Source organism: Schistocerca americana, chromosome 3 (assembly GCF_021461395.2).
Source record: "Schistocerca americana isolate TAMUIC-IGC-003095 chromosome 3, iqSchAmer2.1, whole genome shotgun sequence".
Lineage (NCBI taxonomy): Eukaryota > Metazoa > Arthropoda > Insecta > Orthoptera > Acrididae > Schistocerca > Schistocerca americana.
Window position 1 is genome coordinate 427,484,322 of NC_060121.1, and position 20,798 is coordinate 427,505,119.

Here is a 20,798-nt window from a genome sequence, read left to right on the forward strand (position 1 = left end):
TTGTAGACATTTCGGAGATTTCTGTAGTGAATAACATACTTTTATTTGTTGTGTAGTGTTCCTAAGAGTTTAGGTTGATTAGAATCTGGAGGACACATGTTTTCTAAACCTAATGGGAAGTCTTTGTGTTGATCATGGAGTTCTTTAGGGTATCCTAAATCAACTTCCAATGTGTAGCCAGTGTTACTGTTCTTCGGTATGTTTTCAATATCAAGATCTTTTATCTGTTGTTTAGTTAGCCATGTAAAGTCTTTGTAAGGCAAATGTTGACTCATAGACCATCCATGTAAGTTGTTTGCATCAAGATAGGCAAGGTAACTACTTTCTTTATTTGGATTATAATTTTTCATATATTTATTGTTTGCTTTCGCATATCTTTGACAGCATTGGAAAATTCCTCCTCTTACACCTTTTTCAATCATTAGGATCATATCATAATCAGTTATCATATCTAAGTTTATTCGAGTCATTTTTAGCATAGCATCCCAAGCCAACCCAGGACTTGTGTAATACCATGTGGGATCTAAATCATAAGTGCTCATGCATGTAGTTCTAAAGCATTCAAACACATCAGCTAGTAATAACACATATGTTTTAAATACAAATCATGGTAGTCACCAATGTTATTCATATCAAAATCTTTCCAAATCTTTTTAGCATTTTTATTATCTTTGCTCGTTATATCTGATTGTTCAAGGCTGTTGTAAAAGGCTTCTATAGATGGAAGTTGTGTTTCTTTAAACTTGTCTCATGAATCCATAAAATCGTAAGGGTATACTCCCTTTCGACTTACAAGTTTTAATGAATCTTCGTTATAGTATTTTCTTGTGTGAGGCATTTGCTCTGCTTTAAGACTATTAGCTAAAGAGGTAAGAGATTAGGACATAAATCTAAACGAGTCAACAAACCTTAAGTTAATGCCTTCTTTAACATGCTTAGTAAATGATATGTATTTTTCTTCGTTGTTTGGAATAAGATCAATTTCTTCATTTGTGCAGACTAATTCTCTGATAAGCAAATGAGAATCATAGCCACTAAGATTATGCATAAACAAACAAATGTAGGTAGTTTAAGTTTAAGGTATCAATTATTACATGCTGGTGCTATAAACTGGCTGGTAAGATGATCATGGTGTCTAGTCTTATAATTTTCAGTTTATATTCTCAATTACAGTACAAACATGATTCTGAACTATCGAATAAGGCTTCATCTTCTTCAGTCATTTCTAGAGGTACAACATTTTTATATAGTTGGTGAATCTTCTTGGCCTCTTCTGTTAGGTCTTGAATAAACTTCTTTGATGCTTCTGGACCTCTGTACTGTTTAAATTCGGTTAACATTTCATTTTTAATAACACAGTAAGCGAAACTACATGGTTCATGTTTTTGACATTTTCTTGTTTGATTGGTATGATTGTGATTCTTAGGATAAATTTTACAGTTTAGACATTCAAAGTCAGCATAAATCACATATGACAGCCGCATTATATTTTAATGTTCTTAAATTTTTGAGCCCTCTTCTGGCATTACTATTTTCACAGCATCATTAGCACAACAGTCATGGATGTGATTGTTATATTTGGTTTCGTTGTTAAAGTGTAGCATACAACCTCTGCAAATATACTTCTTTTCTTTGTGTTTACTTACTTGAGCAGAAATTAGATGAGAAAGCTTTCAAATCAAGCAGAAGTGTCTCTGCAGTCCTTTAGTTGCTAATAAAAGATCGACAGATTTATCTGAAGTTTTTCTTGCTTCATTTGGATAGAGAGGATAAATCATTCCTTTTGAATCATAGTGAAATACATTTATTTGTAATCCAGTTCGTCTTTCAATTTCGGGGATATCTTTAAGTGAGAAAGGGAATGTTATATCTTTAAATGCATCATCAATATCATCCTTCCAATTAATATACTTTAAAACTCGATCAGGATTATGATCATTGCGAGGTGGTGGATGTAAATAAGCTTTTAGACAATATAAGAAATACTTGTTATCATTAGATCAAAGTAAGAATTTCCTGCATAGGGCGTATATGTGTTAAGTCTTAATTCAAGTGTTTTAATTTTGTGGAGAGACCAGCCAGAACCTCTTCCTTGACACTCACTCATCTCTCTAAGTAAATGTTTTCTAACTTTTGTCATATATCTGGTTAGGTTTGTTGATTCTGAGATTCTTTCATTTTTAGTCTTAAAGTTAAACTCTTGTATTACTCTTCCTTTCTCATAATCACACGTTAGTAGAACATTAACTTTAAGTGCATTTTGTTTGTGAAGAGTGCTCTCACTTTTATTAATCATGTCTTTGGATGTTTGTTTTAAAAATGCTGTAACAGGATCGTCAGAAGGAGCAATTTCTTGTTGTTCAAATAACCAAGTTTCGAGCCTACATTTGAGGGCTTGTTCCTTCTTAACAACATTAAGCTTGCCTCGTGATACAGGACTGATTAAAGTATTTTCATTGTCCTCATTATAAAAAGGTGGTTGTGTAGGTGGGTATGGTTTAATACCAGACTTGATTATATGTTTAATAAGAGCATCTCTGTTAAATTTTTTATAGCCTCAGTTTTTGTAGGTTTTGCAAAACGATTTGTGTTGTGTCATATCATGTAGATATTTGGAATCATGTGGTGTGTTTTAGTAGTCAGTTGGTCTTGAAATTAATTTGTTCTTATCTCGAGAACTATAACCACAGATGTTGTTGGCTCTCCAGATTTGTAGTAGCCTGTGAACTGACTTGTTGTTAAAATTAGGACACATATTGGTTTGACTATTTCTAAGTTCACTTTCATTCATACTCTCATTGCTTTCGTCATTAACAGTATTTGACATTGTATTTATTATATAAGAAATATTATTTATTTTCTCAATTTTTATCTTCACCGAAAATAAATGTATCATTTTCGACCATTTTTGAGGGTCAAAGGAGGTACCCGACGGATTTTTTCAAAATTTTCTTCATTTTTTCAAAATTTTCTTCATTTTTTCATATCTAACATCGATATGTAGTGTAAGGGAGGTCAGATTTTGACCCCCTTTTGATTATATGCTTGAAGAGGGGTCCGATTAGTTGTTCTAGAAAGAGAGATCTGTTTTTGCCTTCATAACAATGTGTTGTATTTACTTGTGATTTGATTTAGATTTTTCTATAAGTGACTAATTTATTTCGATTTGGTTTTGTTTCAATTGGAGTTGCGGTGCTTTGATTTTAATGGGTTTGAATTGTATCTTCTTTGTTCCTTGAACTCTTCTACTTTGGTGGTGTTCTTGAACGAAATAGTTCTTTTCCTGTTGTGATTACTATTACTTCTTCATTCTATTTTGTATTCATTATCATGCCCTTGTTCCTTTAGCTAAGTGGAGTTGGTCTCATATGGTCGATATATGGATTTGAATAGATTCTACGATCTGGGGCCGGTGGGGCAGAAAGTGCAATACATATCTACGACGTCTTGTGGAAATTTAAATTTATACTGCTAAAATAAAACAACCCGACAAGAATCTTAATGAGCAGAATGAATTTTCCCATGAAGCTTAGTTCAGTATTTATTATGACTTCCTAGTGCCTGATGTCTCCCTTCAGTCCTCAAATATGAAATTGTTTATTTTGTTTTCTGGTCGGGGTATAAGGTAGTCGGCATAGATTGCAGCCGATGATACGCACGTAACCATTAATACTGTACCCGTCTCGCTCGTCATTCAACCTGCTATGGTAGGTATTGCACTCTAGCGGCCACTCTTATTTCTCACACTATTATCGATAAACGTTTTCGTAATTTGTAGTATTTTCAAGAAGCTATAGTATTTTTGTAACTCTCTTCCCATTTTTCCAATTTTTAGCATACAGTAATGGTCCTCGATTTATCTTAATTCTCATTCACTAATATGAAGTCCACTATTAATCACTTAATGCCTGAACAAATTTCATTTTGAAACAAAGAGTAAAAATTATGTCGTTCTAGAAGTACTTGAAACAATCAGGACATGGCAGCACACGTCAAAAGCGTTGGTAGTTCTGTGTAGAATCTGCATCTACCAGCCCTAGCGCTAGAATACAGATAACCTTACACTTGGTCACAATGATGTGACGCGATTTCGCGACGCCAGCGTTAAAAGGTAAATGTTGTATTTTAATATGTGGAAGACTCAAACTATGCTGATCGGATAAGTAGGTTAATTTTGCAATGTTTTTTAAACTATAGAGTTCAGAACGAAAATGTACTATGCATGCTGTGCTTTGAGGTTGTCTTTTACATCGGTTTTTATTTTTTATTGTGTGACATGATGTACATACCGCAACCTGCTATTGATGATCATGTCTTCTAGCTGTTGATTCCATTATTTATTTTAGTTCCCTTTATGATGGAAGAACCTCTTTGACACTGGTTTTATATTGTAGCTTATGACATATGAACATGTCAAATGGCTATACCTAAATTTTGTAGCCTATAACATGAACACATGTGACCATACAATATTCTTTTTTACCACATCCATAACCTCTGTGCCTTACGTTAGCTGACAAACTGAATTTTGCGGCTCCAGATATGTGTGGGTTCTCAAAATATTTTGTTGTTAACTGTGCAGCTTCGGATGCTAATACTTGTAATGTCACACTTTTGTAATTTTTGTTTTCGTTGCCCCTTTTTGCTGTTCCAATTAGACCTGACGATGATCTGCAGCGCAGACTCAGACCGGAAGTCGGTAATAAATGAAGTGATTCGGACAGTGTCTGAATTAAAAAATACACTCCTGGAAATGGAAAAAAGAACACATTGACACCGGTGTGTCAGACCCACCATACTTGCTCCGGACACTGCGAGAGGGCTGTACAAGCAATGATCACACGCACGGCACAGCGGACACACCAGGAACCGCGGTGTTGGCCGTCGAATGGCGCTAGCTGCGCAGCATTTGTGCACCGCCGCCGTCAGTGTCAGCCAGTTTGCCGTGGCATACGGTGCTCCATCGCAGTCTTTAACACTGGTAGCATGCCACGACAGCGTGGACGTGAACCATATGTGCAGTTGACGGACTTTGAGTGAGGGCGTATAGTGGGCATGCGGGAGGCCGGGAGGACGTACCGCCGAATTGCTCAACACGTGGGGCGTGAGGTCTCCACAGTACATCGATGTTGTCGCCAGTGGTCGGCGGAAGGTGCACGTGCCCGTCGACCTGGGACTGGACCGCAGCGACGCACGGATGCACGCCAAGACCGTAGGATCCTGCGCAGTGCCGTAGGGGACCGCACCGCCACTTCCCAGCAAATTAGGGACACTGTTGCTCCTGCGGTATCGGCGAGGACCATTCGCAACCGTCTCCATGAAGCTGGGCTACGGTCCCGCACACTGTTAGGCCGTCTTCCGCTCACGCCCCAACGTCGTGCAGCCCGCCTCCAGTGGTGTCGCGACAGGCGTGAATGGAGGGACGAATGGAGACGTGTCGTCTTCAGCGATGAGAGTCGCTTCTGCCTTGGTGCCAATGATGGTCGTATGCGTGTTTGGCGCCGTGCAGGTGAGCGCCACAATCAGGACTGCATACGACCAAGGCACACAGGGCCAACACCCGGCATCATGGTGTGGGGAGCGATCTCCTACACTGGCCGTACACCACTGGTGATCGTCGAGGGGACACTGAATAGTGCACGGTACATCCAAACCGTCATCGAACCCATCGTTCTACCATTCCTAGACCGGCAAGGGAACTTGCTGTTCCAACAGGACAATGCACGTCCGCATGTATCCTGTGCCACCCAACGTGCTCTAGAAGGTGTAAGTCAACTACCCTGGCCAGCAAGATCTCCGGATCTGTCCCCCATTGAGCATGTTTGGGACTGGATGAAGCGTCGTCTCACGCGGTCTGCACGTCCAGCACGAACGCTGGTCCAACTGAGGCGCCAGGTGGAAATGGCATGGCAAGCCGTTCCACAGGACTACATCCAGCATCTCTACGATCGTCTCCATGGGAGAATAGCAGCCTGCATTGCTGCGAAAGGTGGATATACACTGTACTAGTGCCGACATTGTGCATGCTCTGTTGCCTGTGTCTATGTGCCTGTGGTTCTGTCAGTGTGATCATGTGATGTATCTGACCCCAGGAATGTGTCAATAAAGTTTCCCCTTCCTGGGACAGTGAATTCACGGTGTTCTTATTTCAATTTCCAGGAGTGTAGTAGATTTTTGGTGCTAGACCCAGTGCAGAATATGGTGGTAATTTTTGAGCGGACCGCAAACCAGTAGAGAGTCATTCCTATTCTTTCAAAACTTTTTAGAGTCGATGGCTAAATTGTTGAGATACGGAATTCTACGTCCTGTTCGTTCTTTGTAACACAATCTAGAAGACCTAAATGTTTCTGTACAGTATACTATATGCACTTTGTTTGGAAACTGAGTGATATTAAGAAACCACTTGATCTGAAGATAATTACTATCCCTGGTGAACAATGATGTCGAATGACGATCGCTTATAAAAATCCTATAAATGAAAAACTGTATGTATTTTTATGGCATTCATAAAACTCTCAGTAATTGTCGATAACAAACGATAGCCACCATATTATTTACTGGTCCGTTTGACGTACGTCGACTTCATTTATCATTATGACCTCTATTTTAATGAACTACATTTGTGAGCCTTTTCATTTATACCAGTAGTATCGGCGAGTAAAATTCTTTAAAAACATATTTAATACAAGTACACTTGCCTGACAAAACAACATGAAACATCCATATCATATTATTGGATGTCTATGTTACTTCGTAGACGTGCACATCATCGCCGGGGACGTGAAAGATCCGAGTTAAAATTTTCTGTGGTAGATAGAATGGCCACCAGAGCGCATTAGTATAGTTCGTGTTTAGTGCTGTTATCCGGCCTGACAAAGTATCTGAGGGACGTAAAAACGTCAAATGCTGAGTTATCTCTGCGAATTGCGCAGAGATGTCGCCGACTCCTGATGACATGAGGTCAAGGCTAATAGTGACTGAGGGATTTCTACGGTACGTCCGCAGATATCCTGAGTGTAGTGGACTGACCCGACAGCCAATCCACTAGGACGGGTAGCCGAAAGGCACGCGTTTAAGCTCACGCAGGCTGGCGTGAGGTCTGGAAAATGACAAGGAATTATAATAGCCAGAAATAGTACATAGCTTCTGGAATACTTAACTTTAATTCATAATTGTAGAACATCGCTCTTGATTGTACATGCTTCATATAATAATATCAAATGCTATGGCGCCTTGCTAGGTCGTAGCAAATGACTTAGCTGAAGGCTATGCTAACTATCGTCTCGGCAAATGAGAGCGTAGTTGTCAGTGATCCATCTCTGTCAAAGTAGGCTGTACAACTGGGCCGAGTGCTAGTAAGTCTCTCTAGACCTGCCGTGTGGTGGCGCTCGGTCTGCTATCACTGACAGTGGCGACACGCGGGTCCGGCGTATACTAATGGACCGCGGCCGATTTAAAGGCTACCACCTAGCAAGTGTGGTGTCTGGCGGTGTCACCACACTGAGTCGTCATGTGTCACCTCTCGCGGAAATGTATGATGGTGTCATGTTTCTACATATCAACGCTCTTCTACAAATTAAGTGTGTCTCTATAAACGGTCAGCGTGATGTTGATGTACTCCTGTGTCTACAAAGAGCCCAAGATCTGCCCCCAATAGATCACCTGTGGATCCAGCTCGGACGTAACTTCAACTCCGTGTCAATATCCGAGATATGAAGGACGAGTTACATCGGCTGTTGGCCAACTTGCCCCGGGAGAGGATTCTGCGGCTTTGTAGCAGCCTTCGCAGGACGAGTCCAAGTCAGAAGGCATGCAACATCAAACCGATAATTGGGCTTATACTGCCAAGTTCTTCGTGATCTTATACGCTTGTGTAATCACTGAAATAAAATCACATACCCTCTGAGCCAGCGAGGTTTAATTTAGTTTTTTCCCTGTCTCCTGCGCACTTGCCTTTTTGTCAGGCAGTGTATTTAGATGTGAGTATATGACATTCATATTTTTGTTTACAGGGGAAGACTTCTGGAATGTATATCGTATTCAGCGTGCTTGCAGCTGTGACACTGATTATGTCGGCTTTAATGTCTTTTGTGCCGGAGTCATTTAACGAGAAGCTCCCGGAGACAAAAAACGATATTTCACTCCTAGGAAAGAATCAGAAGTACTGGAGTTTTCCTACCAGAAAGTAAAGGGGATCGAGAAAATATTGCTGAGCAGAACTGGAGCTGTGGACATGGTCCTGCAAAAGTCTGGAGAAAAGAAATACTGTGATGACAAAAATATACAGGCGGTGTTCTTTATTCTAACAGAAATGAAAGCAATTCCTTCCTGAAATAATGATACGACCATGATTCAAGTGGTATGATTGTAAAGTGGTGAGCGAGACCAGTTACATCTACAAATGAAACAGATATATAAATCGAACACCTACAAGACAAACAAATCGATCTACCAGCTTAAAGATAGTAAAACATGCAAACTATAATATTTATGAAATAACCTCATTTTTTTCATGATGCATTATTACCCTTGTTACTGTTATTATTATTATTATTATTATTCTGTAAATACAGTTTAACACATTCAAATGATTATAGTCTTAATTTCAAGCCCAGTACAACCAAGACAAAAGTTGATTCAGGAAAATTAATAAAGTTATTGATCGAAAGAAGACACGAAACAACATTATGGCAGAAAAATATATTACTGACGAAACTCAGAGATTACTAAAACTAATAACAAATTAATTAGTAACAAAGGTGTGGCATAAAGTCACGTAGAGGGCTAGAGGGTATTCTAGTAAATATACGTAGATCTGTTGTTAATAGGGCAAGGTCACATAAAAAGTGACACAGCAGCGCAAGAGTGACTTACTGGTCACAAAGAATGGGTGACACGTTTCGGAATTTTTTTCGTCTTCAGAGATACAAAATAGAAATGTAACAAACGAACTGGTATACATAATTCATGGTAATAACTATTTTAGACGTAACAACTACACAACATTAAAGTGCAAACACCATCCATTCTTATGTGTCCAAATGCAAAGGAAGGACAAGGACAAGACCGTCATCAGTAACATACGTTACATGAAAGACAGAGTGTTAAGCGAGTTTCCATGAAACTGTGATAGCAAAATTCGATCACCACTAGTTTTCAGTAGGGTAAACATTGTGGCGCCGTGTCGTGTTTACTATGATAACAAATTGCATAAAACAACACAATAAAAAGTGATACGTCAGTGCATATGGGAAAATCATGTAATGAGCTATTTTAATAACATTGTAAAGAAAACATTAAGAAACATTACATATGGATCATATGATCCAAGTACGTGGTATTCATTAGTAACAAACAGTGTATGACGATCCTGTACGTGTTCAAGTATGGACATTGAAAGGTTATCTAGATTCTCTTTTGGATGATTCCTGGGCTCAGTATACTAAGTGGAACCATATTAACGTTAAGTGCATCCTACTGAAGCTTTATTTGGTTCAAAATGTTCAAATGGCTCTGAGCACTATGGGACCCAACTGCTGTGGTCATAAGTCCCCTAGAACTTAGAACTACTTAAACCTAACTAACCTAAGGACATCACACACATCCATGCCCGAGGCAGGATTCGAACCTGCGACCGTAGCGGTCTTGCGGTTCCAGACTGCAGCGCCTTTAACCGCATGGCCACTTCGGCCGGCTGGAATGACAAGTTTGTATATTTTTGTTGGTTTTTTCCAATACGTGCTTTGTATTTCTCTCTTAGGGAAAACGACACCATCACCGAGGAAGGGAGCTTTACACTTCTCATTTACTACAAATATTTACAGTGAATTGTGCTTTTCTGATTTATGGTTTAAAAATATCTGGTGATAATAACTTTTTTCTAACGAAAGCGGTTATTTGTAAATGTACAATGACGTTCTACTTTTCTCTTGTGTTTGTTGCGTCCGATATCAGTTGGTGTTAGGTCAGCTATTGTCTCTGTTATTAGACATCGTGAGAGAGCAGAATGGGGCGCTCCGCGGAACTCAAGGACCTCGAACGTGGTCAAGTGATTGGGTGTCACTTGTGTCACACGTCTGTACGCGAGATTTCCACACTCCTAAACATTCCTAGGTCCACTTTTTCCAATTTGATCGTGAAATCGAAACGTGAAGGGACACGTACAGCACAAAAGCGTACAGGCCGACCTCCGCTGTTGACTGATTGAGACCGCCGACAGTTGAAGAGGGTCGTAATGTTTAATAGGCAGACTTCTGTCCAGACCATCACACAGAAATTCCAAACTGCGTCAGATCCATTGCAAGTACTATGACAGCTAGGCGGGAGGTGAGGAAACCTGGATTTCATGGTCGAGCGGTTGCTCATAAGCCACACACGCCGGCAAATGCCTAACGACGCCTCGCTTGTTACAAGGAGCGTAAACATTGGACGACTCAACCGTGGAAAAACGTTGTGTGGAGTGGCGAATCACAGTACACAACGCGACTATCCGATGGCAGTGTGTGCGTATGGTGAACGCCCGGTGAACGTCATTTGCCAGTGCCAACAGTAAAATGCGGGGTCTGTGGTGTTATGGAATAGTCGTGTTTTTCATCGAGAGGACTTGCACCCCCTGTTGTTTTGCGTTGCACTATCACAGCATAGATGGTTTATGCGCCTTCTTGCTTCCCACTGTTGAAGAGCAATTCGGGGATGGCTATTGCATCTTTCAACACGATCGGTCACCTGATCATAATGAACGGCCGGTGGCGGAGTGGTTACACGACAGTAACATCCCTATGACGTACTGGCCTGCACAAAGTCCTGACCGGAATCCTACAGAACACCTTTGGGATGTTTTGGAACTCCGACTTCGTGCCAGGTCTCACCGACCGATATCGATACCTCTCCTCAGTGCAGCAGTCCGTGAAGAATGGGCTGCCATTCCCAAAGAAACATTTCAGCACCTGATTGAACGTATACCTGCGAGAGTGGAAGCTGTCATCGAGGCTAAGGGTGGATCGACACCGTATTGTATTCCGCCATTATCGATGGAGGGCGACACAGACTTGTAAGTCATTTTCAGCCAGGTGTCCGGAAACTTTTGATCACATAGTGTAGCTGCGTCCCCCGTACCTGTTCTAAAATTAATGCAGTTGGCATAGCGCCCTCCAATCAGTGAGCCTCCCGTAGCCCACAGATAGAACCTATGGCAGTGCAGCCGCTCAGCGGCCTTCGCTCGTGTGGCGAAACTCATTGCTGCCTGCCTCAGCTCATGTGGACGCACACTGTTCCTGCTGCGATTCTCCTCATCCACACTACCTTCGTGCGCCCTGTCCTGTGGTGACAGGCTGTTTGCACTGTGGGCCATCGCCCACTGCAGACGTCACCAGCCTTACCGAGTGGCTTCCGTCATCACTTTACCAGCCGTACGACACTGCATGTCGCCGGGTCGCCTGTTGACGGCCGCATCTCTTCACAGGCCACTTACCACATACGTTCATGAAACGTTGGAGTCATTGTGTATCATCACGGTTGTCGTAGTTAATTAACTATAAATTAATATTTTAACAATGATGCTACCACAATTAATAAAATATTCCAGGATATTATGCCGTCGTCGAAGAGTTGTCACTTTAAAACCCGAAGTTTCGTCCCCATCTGTGGAGGATATTTTCAAGGGGAATCGTAGCTTTGTTGAACGTCGCTCAGTAGCGAACCAGGTGTGAATCGGACGTTCAACTAACCTACGATTCCTCTTGAAAACGTCCTCCGCAGATGAGGACGAAACGTTGGGTTTTAAAGTGAAATCACTTCGATCACGGCATAATAGTCCGGCGTATTTTATTAATTGTGACAATTACTGCTGTGAAAGCTTATCAAGACGTTACGTCGGACAGGAGTAACTGGTTTTCGGTTACACAGATTCCTTTCGTCTTCAGTTAAACGTGACTGTTAAAATAGCTCGAAAAATCTGTCTCTTTCGGTTTCTCGCTGCTGCTACTTCCACAAATTTAGACTTCGAACAAACACCGAAAACATCTAATAAAGGTGGAGGAATATAAAATCATAGACGATATGGGGCTGAGGCTGTGGTAGAAATCGGTCGCATTGTCTCCAGCAATGATTGCGAACGTGAAAGAGATGGGGTGGTGACAGCGACCATGGAACTTCGCAAGTTGATGACTTCTCTGCATCATCACTTTTGAATGAGATCTATTTTTAACCCAGAGGCAGACATAAAATTAAAGATTCAATTATCATCCTCAAGTATGCATCAAATGTACCTCCTCTTCCTAGGAACATTATAGATGTTCTCTCATTATACGATGAAGAACCAAAGAAACTGGTACACCAGTGTAGAGCCCCCGCGACCAAGTAGAAGTACCGCTACGCATCGTGGCATGGACTCGACTGATGTCTGAAGTAGTGCTGGAGGGAAATTACACCATGAATACTGCAGGGCTGTCCATAAATCCGTAAGAGTACGAGGGGGTGGAGATCTCTTCTGAACAGCACTTGCAAGGCATCGCAGATATGCCCAAAAATGTTCATGTCTGGGGAGGTGGGTGGCCAGCGGAAGTGTTTAAACTCAGAACACTGTTCCTGGAGTCACTCTGTGGCAATTTTGGACGTATGGGGTATTGCATTGCCCTGCTGGAATTGCCGAAGTCCGTCGGAATGACGTGAATGGATGCAGATCATCAGACATTATGCTTACGTCCGTGTCACGATTCAAAGTCATATCTAGACATATCAGGGGTCCCACACCAGTCCAACTGCACACGGCCCAAACCATTACAGAGCCTCCAGGAGCTCGAACAGTCTCCTGCTGACGTGTAGGGCTCATTTTGAGGCTGTCTCCATACCCGTACAAGTCCATCCGCTCGATACAATTAGTAATGACACTCGTCCGATCAGTCAACATGTTTCCACTGGTCAACAGTTCAATGTCGGTGTTGATGGGCCGAGGCGAGGCGTACAGCGTTGTGTCGGACAGTCATCAAGTGTACACGAGTAGGCCGTCGACTCCGAAAGCCCATATCGACGATGTTTCGTTGAATGGTTCGCACACTTGTTTATGGCCCAGTATTGAAATCTGCAACACTCAGCGGAAGGCTTGCACTTCTGTCACTTTGAACGATTCTCTTGAGTCGTCGTTGGTCCCGTTCTTACAGGATCTTTTTCCGGCCGCAACGATGTCGGAGATTTGATGTTTTACCGGATTCCTGATATTCACGGTACACTCGTGAAATGATCGTACGGGAAAGTCCCCACTTCGTCGCTACCTCAGAGAATCTGCGTCCCATGGCTCGTGCGCCGACTATAACACCACTTTCAAACTCACTCAAATCTTGACAACCTGCCATTGTATCAGCAGTAACTGATTTAACAAGTGAGTCAGACACTTGTCTTACATAGGGGTTGCCGATCGCAGCTTAGTGTTCTGTCCGTTTACATACCTCTGCATTTGAATATACTTACATATACCAGTTTCTCTGGCACTTGAGCGTATGTCGTCGCACGTTTCTTGTCCCTCCCCCCGTTTTTAACGTTTTCAAGCATGTGGGGAATTGTATTTCATTACTACTGGATTCCGTAAAAGACTTCGAAACTACGTATGGTACCCTTCTGCAACACAACCAATGTCGAAAGACGACAGTAAGAAACCCAGGTACACGCGTACCGTCTAATATACCACGTGTACCGTACAATAGACCACGACACACGGCAATAGGCATGTTAATCTCTCTGCATTGCTGTACCAAATCTTATGTCATGTGTTTGTCGCTGGTTTATAACAGTATGCGTTGTTAATAAAACAGTGCTGACCGCTTTTCCAATTACTACAGTAATTAAATATTTGAAAGCAATGGGAATTTTTAACAATAAACATTTTTTGTTTTTTAAGAAAGTATTATTTAAAAAAATAAACTTATCACTGCTGCTATGACAAATTTATATGCCTTTTTTTTTACTTTTAACCTGGTTATCAGAAAAAATTTAACATACATATTATGACCGAGACCAAACAAATACCGAAAATAGCGGTTATTCAGAACTAAGAGACCAGTATTGGTTTAAACCGGTCGGTTTACGCATCTATAATGAGTACCAGGCATCCACTGAGCTTCGAGGGGTAGCCCCGCGGTCTAAGGCGTCTTGTTACGGTCCGCACTCTACCCCCGTCGGAGGTTCGACTCCTCCCTCGGGCATGTATGTGTGTGTGTGTGTGTGTGTGTGTGTGTGTGTGTGTGTGTGTGTGTGTTGTCCTTAGCGTAAGTTAGATTCAGTTAGATTAAGTCGGGCGTAACCTTAGGGACCGATGACCTCAGCAGTTTGGTCCCATAACACCTTACCACAAATTTCCAAGTTTGCATCCACTCATGGCTCCACTGCTAGCCCGCTGGTGGTGGTGAACTACTAACCACCTGACTCCTGCGAGCCAAGATCAACAACCTATCACAGAGGCCTGCAAACCCGGCCCTTGTAAGTGATTTTAGAAGTGGTCATTGACACCTGGCCGCGCGGAGTGGCCGCGGTCTGGGGCGCCATGTCACGGATTGCACGGCCCCTCCCGCCGGAGGTTCGAGTCCTCCCTCGGGCATGGGTGTGTGCATTGTTCTTAACATCAGTTTAAGTTAGTCTGAGTAGTATCTAAGTCTAGCTGCAAGGGCAGGTGGACACTTAAACGACAGGTAATGGTCGTAACCAGGGTGAGCTAACTGGGACGGAAGAGGCAAAAGCTTCGTTTAGTGTGCTACGTGTTACTTCTGTGGTTCACATGTGTGGCTATTCTAGTGACTGAGGACGTGCTAGCGCTTATTGGAAATCTGGAATTTGCTGCTGCTCTGGGTAGTCGGACGAAATACACGAGACCATGTTAAGTACATCATGTATCACGAGGGGGTGAATAAGAGGCGCCCATTTGAACAACTCAAGACCGGACTATTAGCGCTACCACATACAGAGTAGCGACAGATTTTTTACGGATGTGGCGTTCGCTGTGTTATTCAGTGGTTTGGTATTTAACTAATTTGTAAATGAAAATGATAAACTTATTTTATTACATTGATTAATTACTAAATAATTTATCTCCCGGCTAAAGATTTGGTCAAGTTGCTAAAGAACTCCAAGTTAACGTCGTGTTAAAGTGTTGTCTGTAAGCTGTGTGTCACGAAATCACAGTTCTTACAATAGATTGTATACAACTGTTGATTATGATGGAAACAGATATCTTCAGCAAAATGATAATTAAAACCACCGAATATCAGCCGCGCACAACACTGACGTATGTTACCTGAAACAATATTCTTCGCAACTCGTGCTTAATTAATTTCGGCTCCATACATCAGCTAGAAAAGTTTGTTATAACGATCGTGCTATGAGCACTGTTCTTAAAGAATCAATCTGATTCGAATTATTTTCATTAAAATGAGTTCGGGACCACCGGTGCACATTTATTTTTACACATTTGTATTACCTTCGGCATTTATGTCTGTAGAGTTGCGTAATTTGAATTTGCCGCTGAGATAATTGTTAAGATGGCGGCTGACAATTGATAGAGCAAATAGGATAAGTATTTGAAATGCTTATTAAACTTTACTTTCATATTGCGCACTATTTACACTTCATCAAGCAAACATTTGATTTTTTTCTAAGGAAAATACAGCCAAAAAAAACGCGATACAAATCGCTATCATCAATGGCTGCGCTCCTTTCGGCGGAAAGAAATAATTAACACAGATAATGCTTATTGAGTGAGGAATTAAAGTTACAAATAATTATTCACTCATATTTATAATAAAAATGAACTCTTTTCTGAAGTAATAATTAACAGACCTCAGTTTGACATGCGCCCGCAACCTACAAAATCCATCCAACAAAAGGTAAAAACAAAGGAAGTAGTCCACCCACCTCACCGCCGCCCCAGACCGATCCCAGGGTTACTGTGCGGTTCGGGCCCCAGTGGACACCCCTCTTCCTCCCCCCCATACGTTAACTACGTGTTAGATATGTGTTACGCGTCGAGCAGCGTGTGACCTTGATTGGGACTTAGAATTTTTCGCTGCCTCTGCTACAGCGTCCTATATATTTACTTAGCTCGTGTTGCACTATAATTCACTTCCGGTTGCGCAAGATAAGAGCTGATAAGGACTGGCACGCCGCGCTGCTCGCGCGTTAGAGTCAGTCTTACAGCAGCAGCCGACAGTGCAACAACACATAAAAGGAATTTTCAATTATCATTGTCTTTGTATAATACACATCGGTATGTCCAACTACATCATAAAATATTATATAAATAATTAATATTTATCATCGTTTTCACTGTTTTTTATATGTCAAATAGATAATGTTTATAACTGTTAGAGGCATAATTTCCTCTCGTCGCACTGTAGATAAAATTTATCTCGTGGATGTTACATGGAACAACTTAATAGGATGTCCCAGAAACGAAATGAGTCGGAGAATATTTAGTTGTAATTAGGAAAATCAGCGTGCAAATAAATGAGTTATCACAGGATGATGAGGGAGCAAAATTATTCTGCAAGAAGATGAGTACAAAGCACTAAATACGTTTTTAAGAAGCCTTTCTGCCGAAATGTGGAGGAGGCTGTGGATGGAGAATCCAAAGGATTGGACTGCTGCCATTAAGGTTGCTACGCAGCTGGCGGAAGTAGAATTACAAACTGATGTGCAGGATAAAAGGAGTGTTTCTTGGTCAGCAGTGAACTGCTACTGGTGTGGGTGTGTGGGCCACTTTCGGAAACAAATGTCGCCAACAGCCATGCTATGAGTGGCGGGTGGTGGAACATCGAGGGTCGAATTTTCAGAGCAGTGTGCAATGTCAGGGCAAGGATAGATACTGAAATACGCGGGTATATAAACGGTTTCTCGGTATGTTGCTTGATAAATGTGTCATTGTCTTACTGTAGTGGGGTTGTTGTAATATAGAGTGTTTCGTTCCACTTTTAATAAATATTGTAATAGTATTTAAGTTAATGCGAGTATGCTAAGGTAATACTGTATTGTATGTGTATCGTTGAACTGGGGACCTAGAAACGACGGAAAAGCTTCGTCCTGTCTTAGCCCTCAGTGGTTCACAGCCCCACAAAAGGCCACAGTAGTCCACCCACCTCACCGCCACCCCAGACCGATCCCAGGGTTACTGTGTGGTTCGGCCCCAGTGGACACCCCTCTTCCTCCCCCCCACCCCCACCCCCCTCACACACACACACCATACGCAGGCAACGGCACATACCAGACGAGTGTAAACCCAAGACCCCAATGTTTTCGTGGTAGAGTAATTGTGGTGTACGCGTTCGTAGAGACAGTGTTTCCGCAACAATCGCCGACATAGTGTAACTGAGGCGGAATAAGGGGAACCAGCCCGCATTCGCCGAGGCAGATGGAAAATCGCCTTAAAACCATCCACAGGCTGGCACGCCTTCCTGCTCAGGAAGCAGCGCGTTAGACCGAGCGGCTAGCCGGGCAGGCTAAGGTAATACCGTGCTTTCTGTTGTAATTAATCATGTACAATGAGCCTTGCGAGAAGGGGAAACTGAAGGGTATCACTGATGATACTGCTCCTCTTTGGGAGATTAGCAGTGGACGCGTTAGAGAAACAACGGAATACTGTTTCTCGTTGTTTTATCCTATGAGCGGAGATTAATACCCATAGACATTTATGTACTGGTTCTTTTCCCAGCGGCAAGTGTGAACACGAATTACAGTGTTTAATTATCCACCACTATCTTGTGAAATGGGAAACCGCAGGGAGATTTGTAAAGGGGAAAACTCAGGAGGTGTTGCTACTTTTCAAGGAGAGGGGTAACTACGCACTGACCTTAATATATGAGCTGCATTTGCGCCAAAGCGAGAAGATTACGATGTTCCCAACCAGGAAGATTCAAACTTGCACACGTGCGCGTGAGGAAGGGTTATTCCTGGGTAAAGTGGAAGTGGTAGGACACTAGAGAGGTATTCTGGCGCCACACCCATACTGTCAGTGGATGAGTATGCATCAAGTTTATTACATATTTGCTCCACAGATGATGACAGTGAACTGTTACGAACAAGGGCAGCCCAAGGGGATGTCGATGTTGGAATTACAAAACAGTGGAATGTTATTAGTACTACCAGTCACATAGCAGGAACAACATTCCGTTTCCCAATGACTATCACTGGAACAGTCATAATAATCAGAAGACAGCCCTTGTTATGGGGTTATAGTTTCGCGGAAGATTCGGGTTACCGCTGACCGAATGTTTCAGCTCGTATGCCAGTATCGTGATAAGCAGTGCAATAACATCACATTCATGAGTATATCGGTTTCTGGTATTGCCTTGTGTCACCTGAATAGGTAGTGGTACTCTCGAATTGATCAGAAAATGTTTGTGTGTAACAAAGAATGTTATCGCTGCGGAGAAAAGGGTCGTTTTAAAACACAGTGTCACAAACCGCAGTGTTTTAACTGTCAACGGATTGTCGTAAGGCACTGGAGTGTAGGTCAAAGAAACAGGGTAACTATAAGGGGCAAAAGAAATCACTGAATGACAACGGGTATCTTCCTTCCTTTGAGATGCGTTCCCCTTAAATAGAAGTGCATTCTAGGCACACACAAAGACGGATTGTTCGTTGGCGGCTTATTTGAAAGTGAAACAGTATGAGTTTTTGGAAGATACCTGGGCACACGTATCGGTTGTCAGTCTGGACCTCGCGTATAACAGCAGACTACAAGAATCAAGGTATAGGCTGCGTGCAGTAGGCGACAATAGGGACAATTGGCTTGTGTTTAAAACAGGAACACAAGGTTTCGTGAGAAAACTGTGGGAGATGGTGTTGCTGCGATACTTAGGTTAGAGTTACTGATTTGGCATCGAGCTAAAATCAACCTTTGGTAATGTAAGAGTGAGCTCGATGGTAAATTATTTCCGTTGGTACAACAGTTGGAAATGTTTCTATATGACAATAATCACGTATGGCAAAAGTGGCATCGAACAAACTACGTATAAGTGCATTAAAAGTTGTTTTGCATAACAGAGTACCAGAAGATACAGGAAAACTAATCTGGTTACCAGTAGATAGTAACATCCCACAGGGTGTAGCGTGTTTGGTAGAACTACTAGCAAATAATGTCGCGTTGCCTGCGCAACATTGTTTTGTATTTAGGTGTATAATATGTACAAGGGGATATTAACGGTCACGATATCGTGCCAATAAACCTGGATAATTTGGGGTAGATGACGTGAGTCTTCCAAAAGTGTTACTGATAGTCATGTGAGAGGTCCTCTAAGAGGAATACATTAAGTATTCTAGGGTACAAGGTACAACAGAGCGAACCGTTGACATGGATGCTTTGCGAGAAAAAGGTAAACACCTTCAGAGTGAAGATAGTGTTAACACGGTATAAGAATTTGATCACCCCACAAGGAGTGTTACCTGCTACAACAGTCACACAACGTAGAATAACAACAGGTGACCATCCACCAGCATTTAGAAAAGAGTATCAGAAATGGTTAGTCAGCAGTTATCAGATGGTATTATAGAACATATTGATTCAAATGGTTCAAATGGCGCTAAGTACTTTGGGACTTAACATCTGAGGTCATCAGTCCCCTAGAACTTAGAACTACTTACACCTAACCAACCTTAGGACATTGCACACATTGATGCCCGAGGCAGGATTCGAACCTGCGACTGTAGCAGTCGCGAGGTTCCGGACTGAAGCGCCTAGAACCCCTAGGCCACAGCGGCCGGCTGAACATAGTGATAGTCCATGGCCAGCAAATATCGTGATTGTGGTTAAGAAGTCACCAAATGGAACAAAGAAATATCAGTTGCGACTACAGATTTATAAATGAAAAACAGTAACAAATGTGTACCTGATCCCTAATATTACTGACATATCAGATAATTTGTATCAGTGTAAATTCCTTTCAGCATTAGATTTAAGAAGTGAATATCATGTAATTGAGATATGCTCTAAGGATAGACATAAAACAGCACTTACCACCACTTCTGGTCAGTACCAGTATTGTAGGATGCCGTTTGGGGGAAAAAACGCACCACCTACATTCCAACATTTATTAGATGTGGACCTTAGCGGTGAAAAAAAAAAGACAATTGCATGGCGTAACTCGACGATATAATTATATCCATTAAACGCCAAGGAGAGCATGTCCAGCGTTTGGAGTTGGAAAGTGACAGACTGAGAAAGGTTCGACTTATGCTTAACATTGGTAAGTGTCGCTTTGCACAATCACAGTTAAACTATCTAGGGCATATAATTAGCCAAGATTAAGTAAGGTCAGATCTGCGGTTTATATTAGCAGTACTAGATTTTCTAACCCCTCAGCCTGTTAAATCATTAAAGTCTTTCCTTGGCTCTGCAAACTACTATAGAAAATTCGTAAAGGGGTTTGCTAAAGGGGCACAGCAACTTACAAAATTATTATGGAAGGGTATTACGTTTAGCCGGGCACTTGAGTGTCAGAGAGCACTTCAAAATGTAAACGATGTATCAACTTCAGATCCAGTTTTGATTTTTCCAGGTCTCCTAAAAGAATTTATATTGTCATGTGATGCAAGTGGTACAGCTTTGGGAGCGGTTTTAGAACAAATCATTGACGGGAAAAATATGATCTTCCTTATTTTAGATGTTATCTATATGGATGTGAGTTCACAGTGATGTAGCTTTAAAATGGCTCCTAGAGCTAAAAGATCCTTCAAGTCGTCTGACGAGGTGCGGTTTGAAACTAGGTGAATTTCAATGCGATGTGATTCACAAACTGGATATTAAACACACAAATGCAGCC

At 41.9% G+C, this 20,798-nt stretch overlaps 1 protein-coding gene across 1 annotated transcript in view; it reads left to right on the top strand.

Moving 5' to 3' along the window:
• LOC124607262 (solute carrier family 22 member 7-like) overlaps window positions 1–8,466 on the top strand; it is a 134,297-nt gene extending 125,831 nt beyond the window's left edge. Inside the window, exon 9 of the mRNA XM_047139536.1 lies at window positions 8,013–8,466. Within this exon, the coding sequence (XP_046995492.1) occupies window positions 8,013–8,189 (177 nt within the window). The 3' untranslated portion in view covers window positions 8,190–8,466. The remainder of the gene's footprint in view (window positions 1–8,012) is intronic.
• The last annotated feature ends 12,332 nt before the right edge of the window (window positions 8,467–20,798 follow it).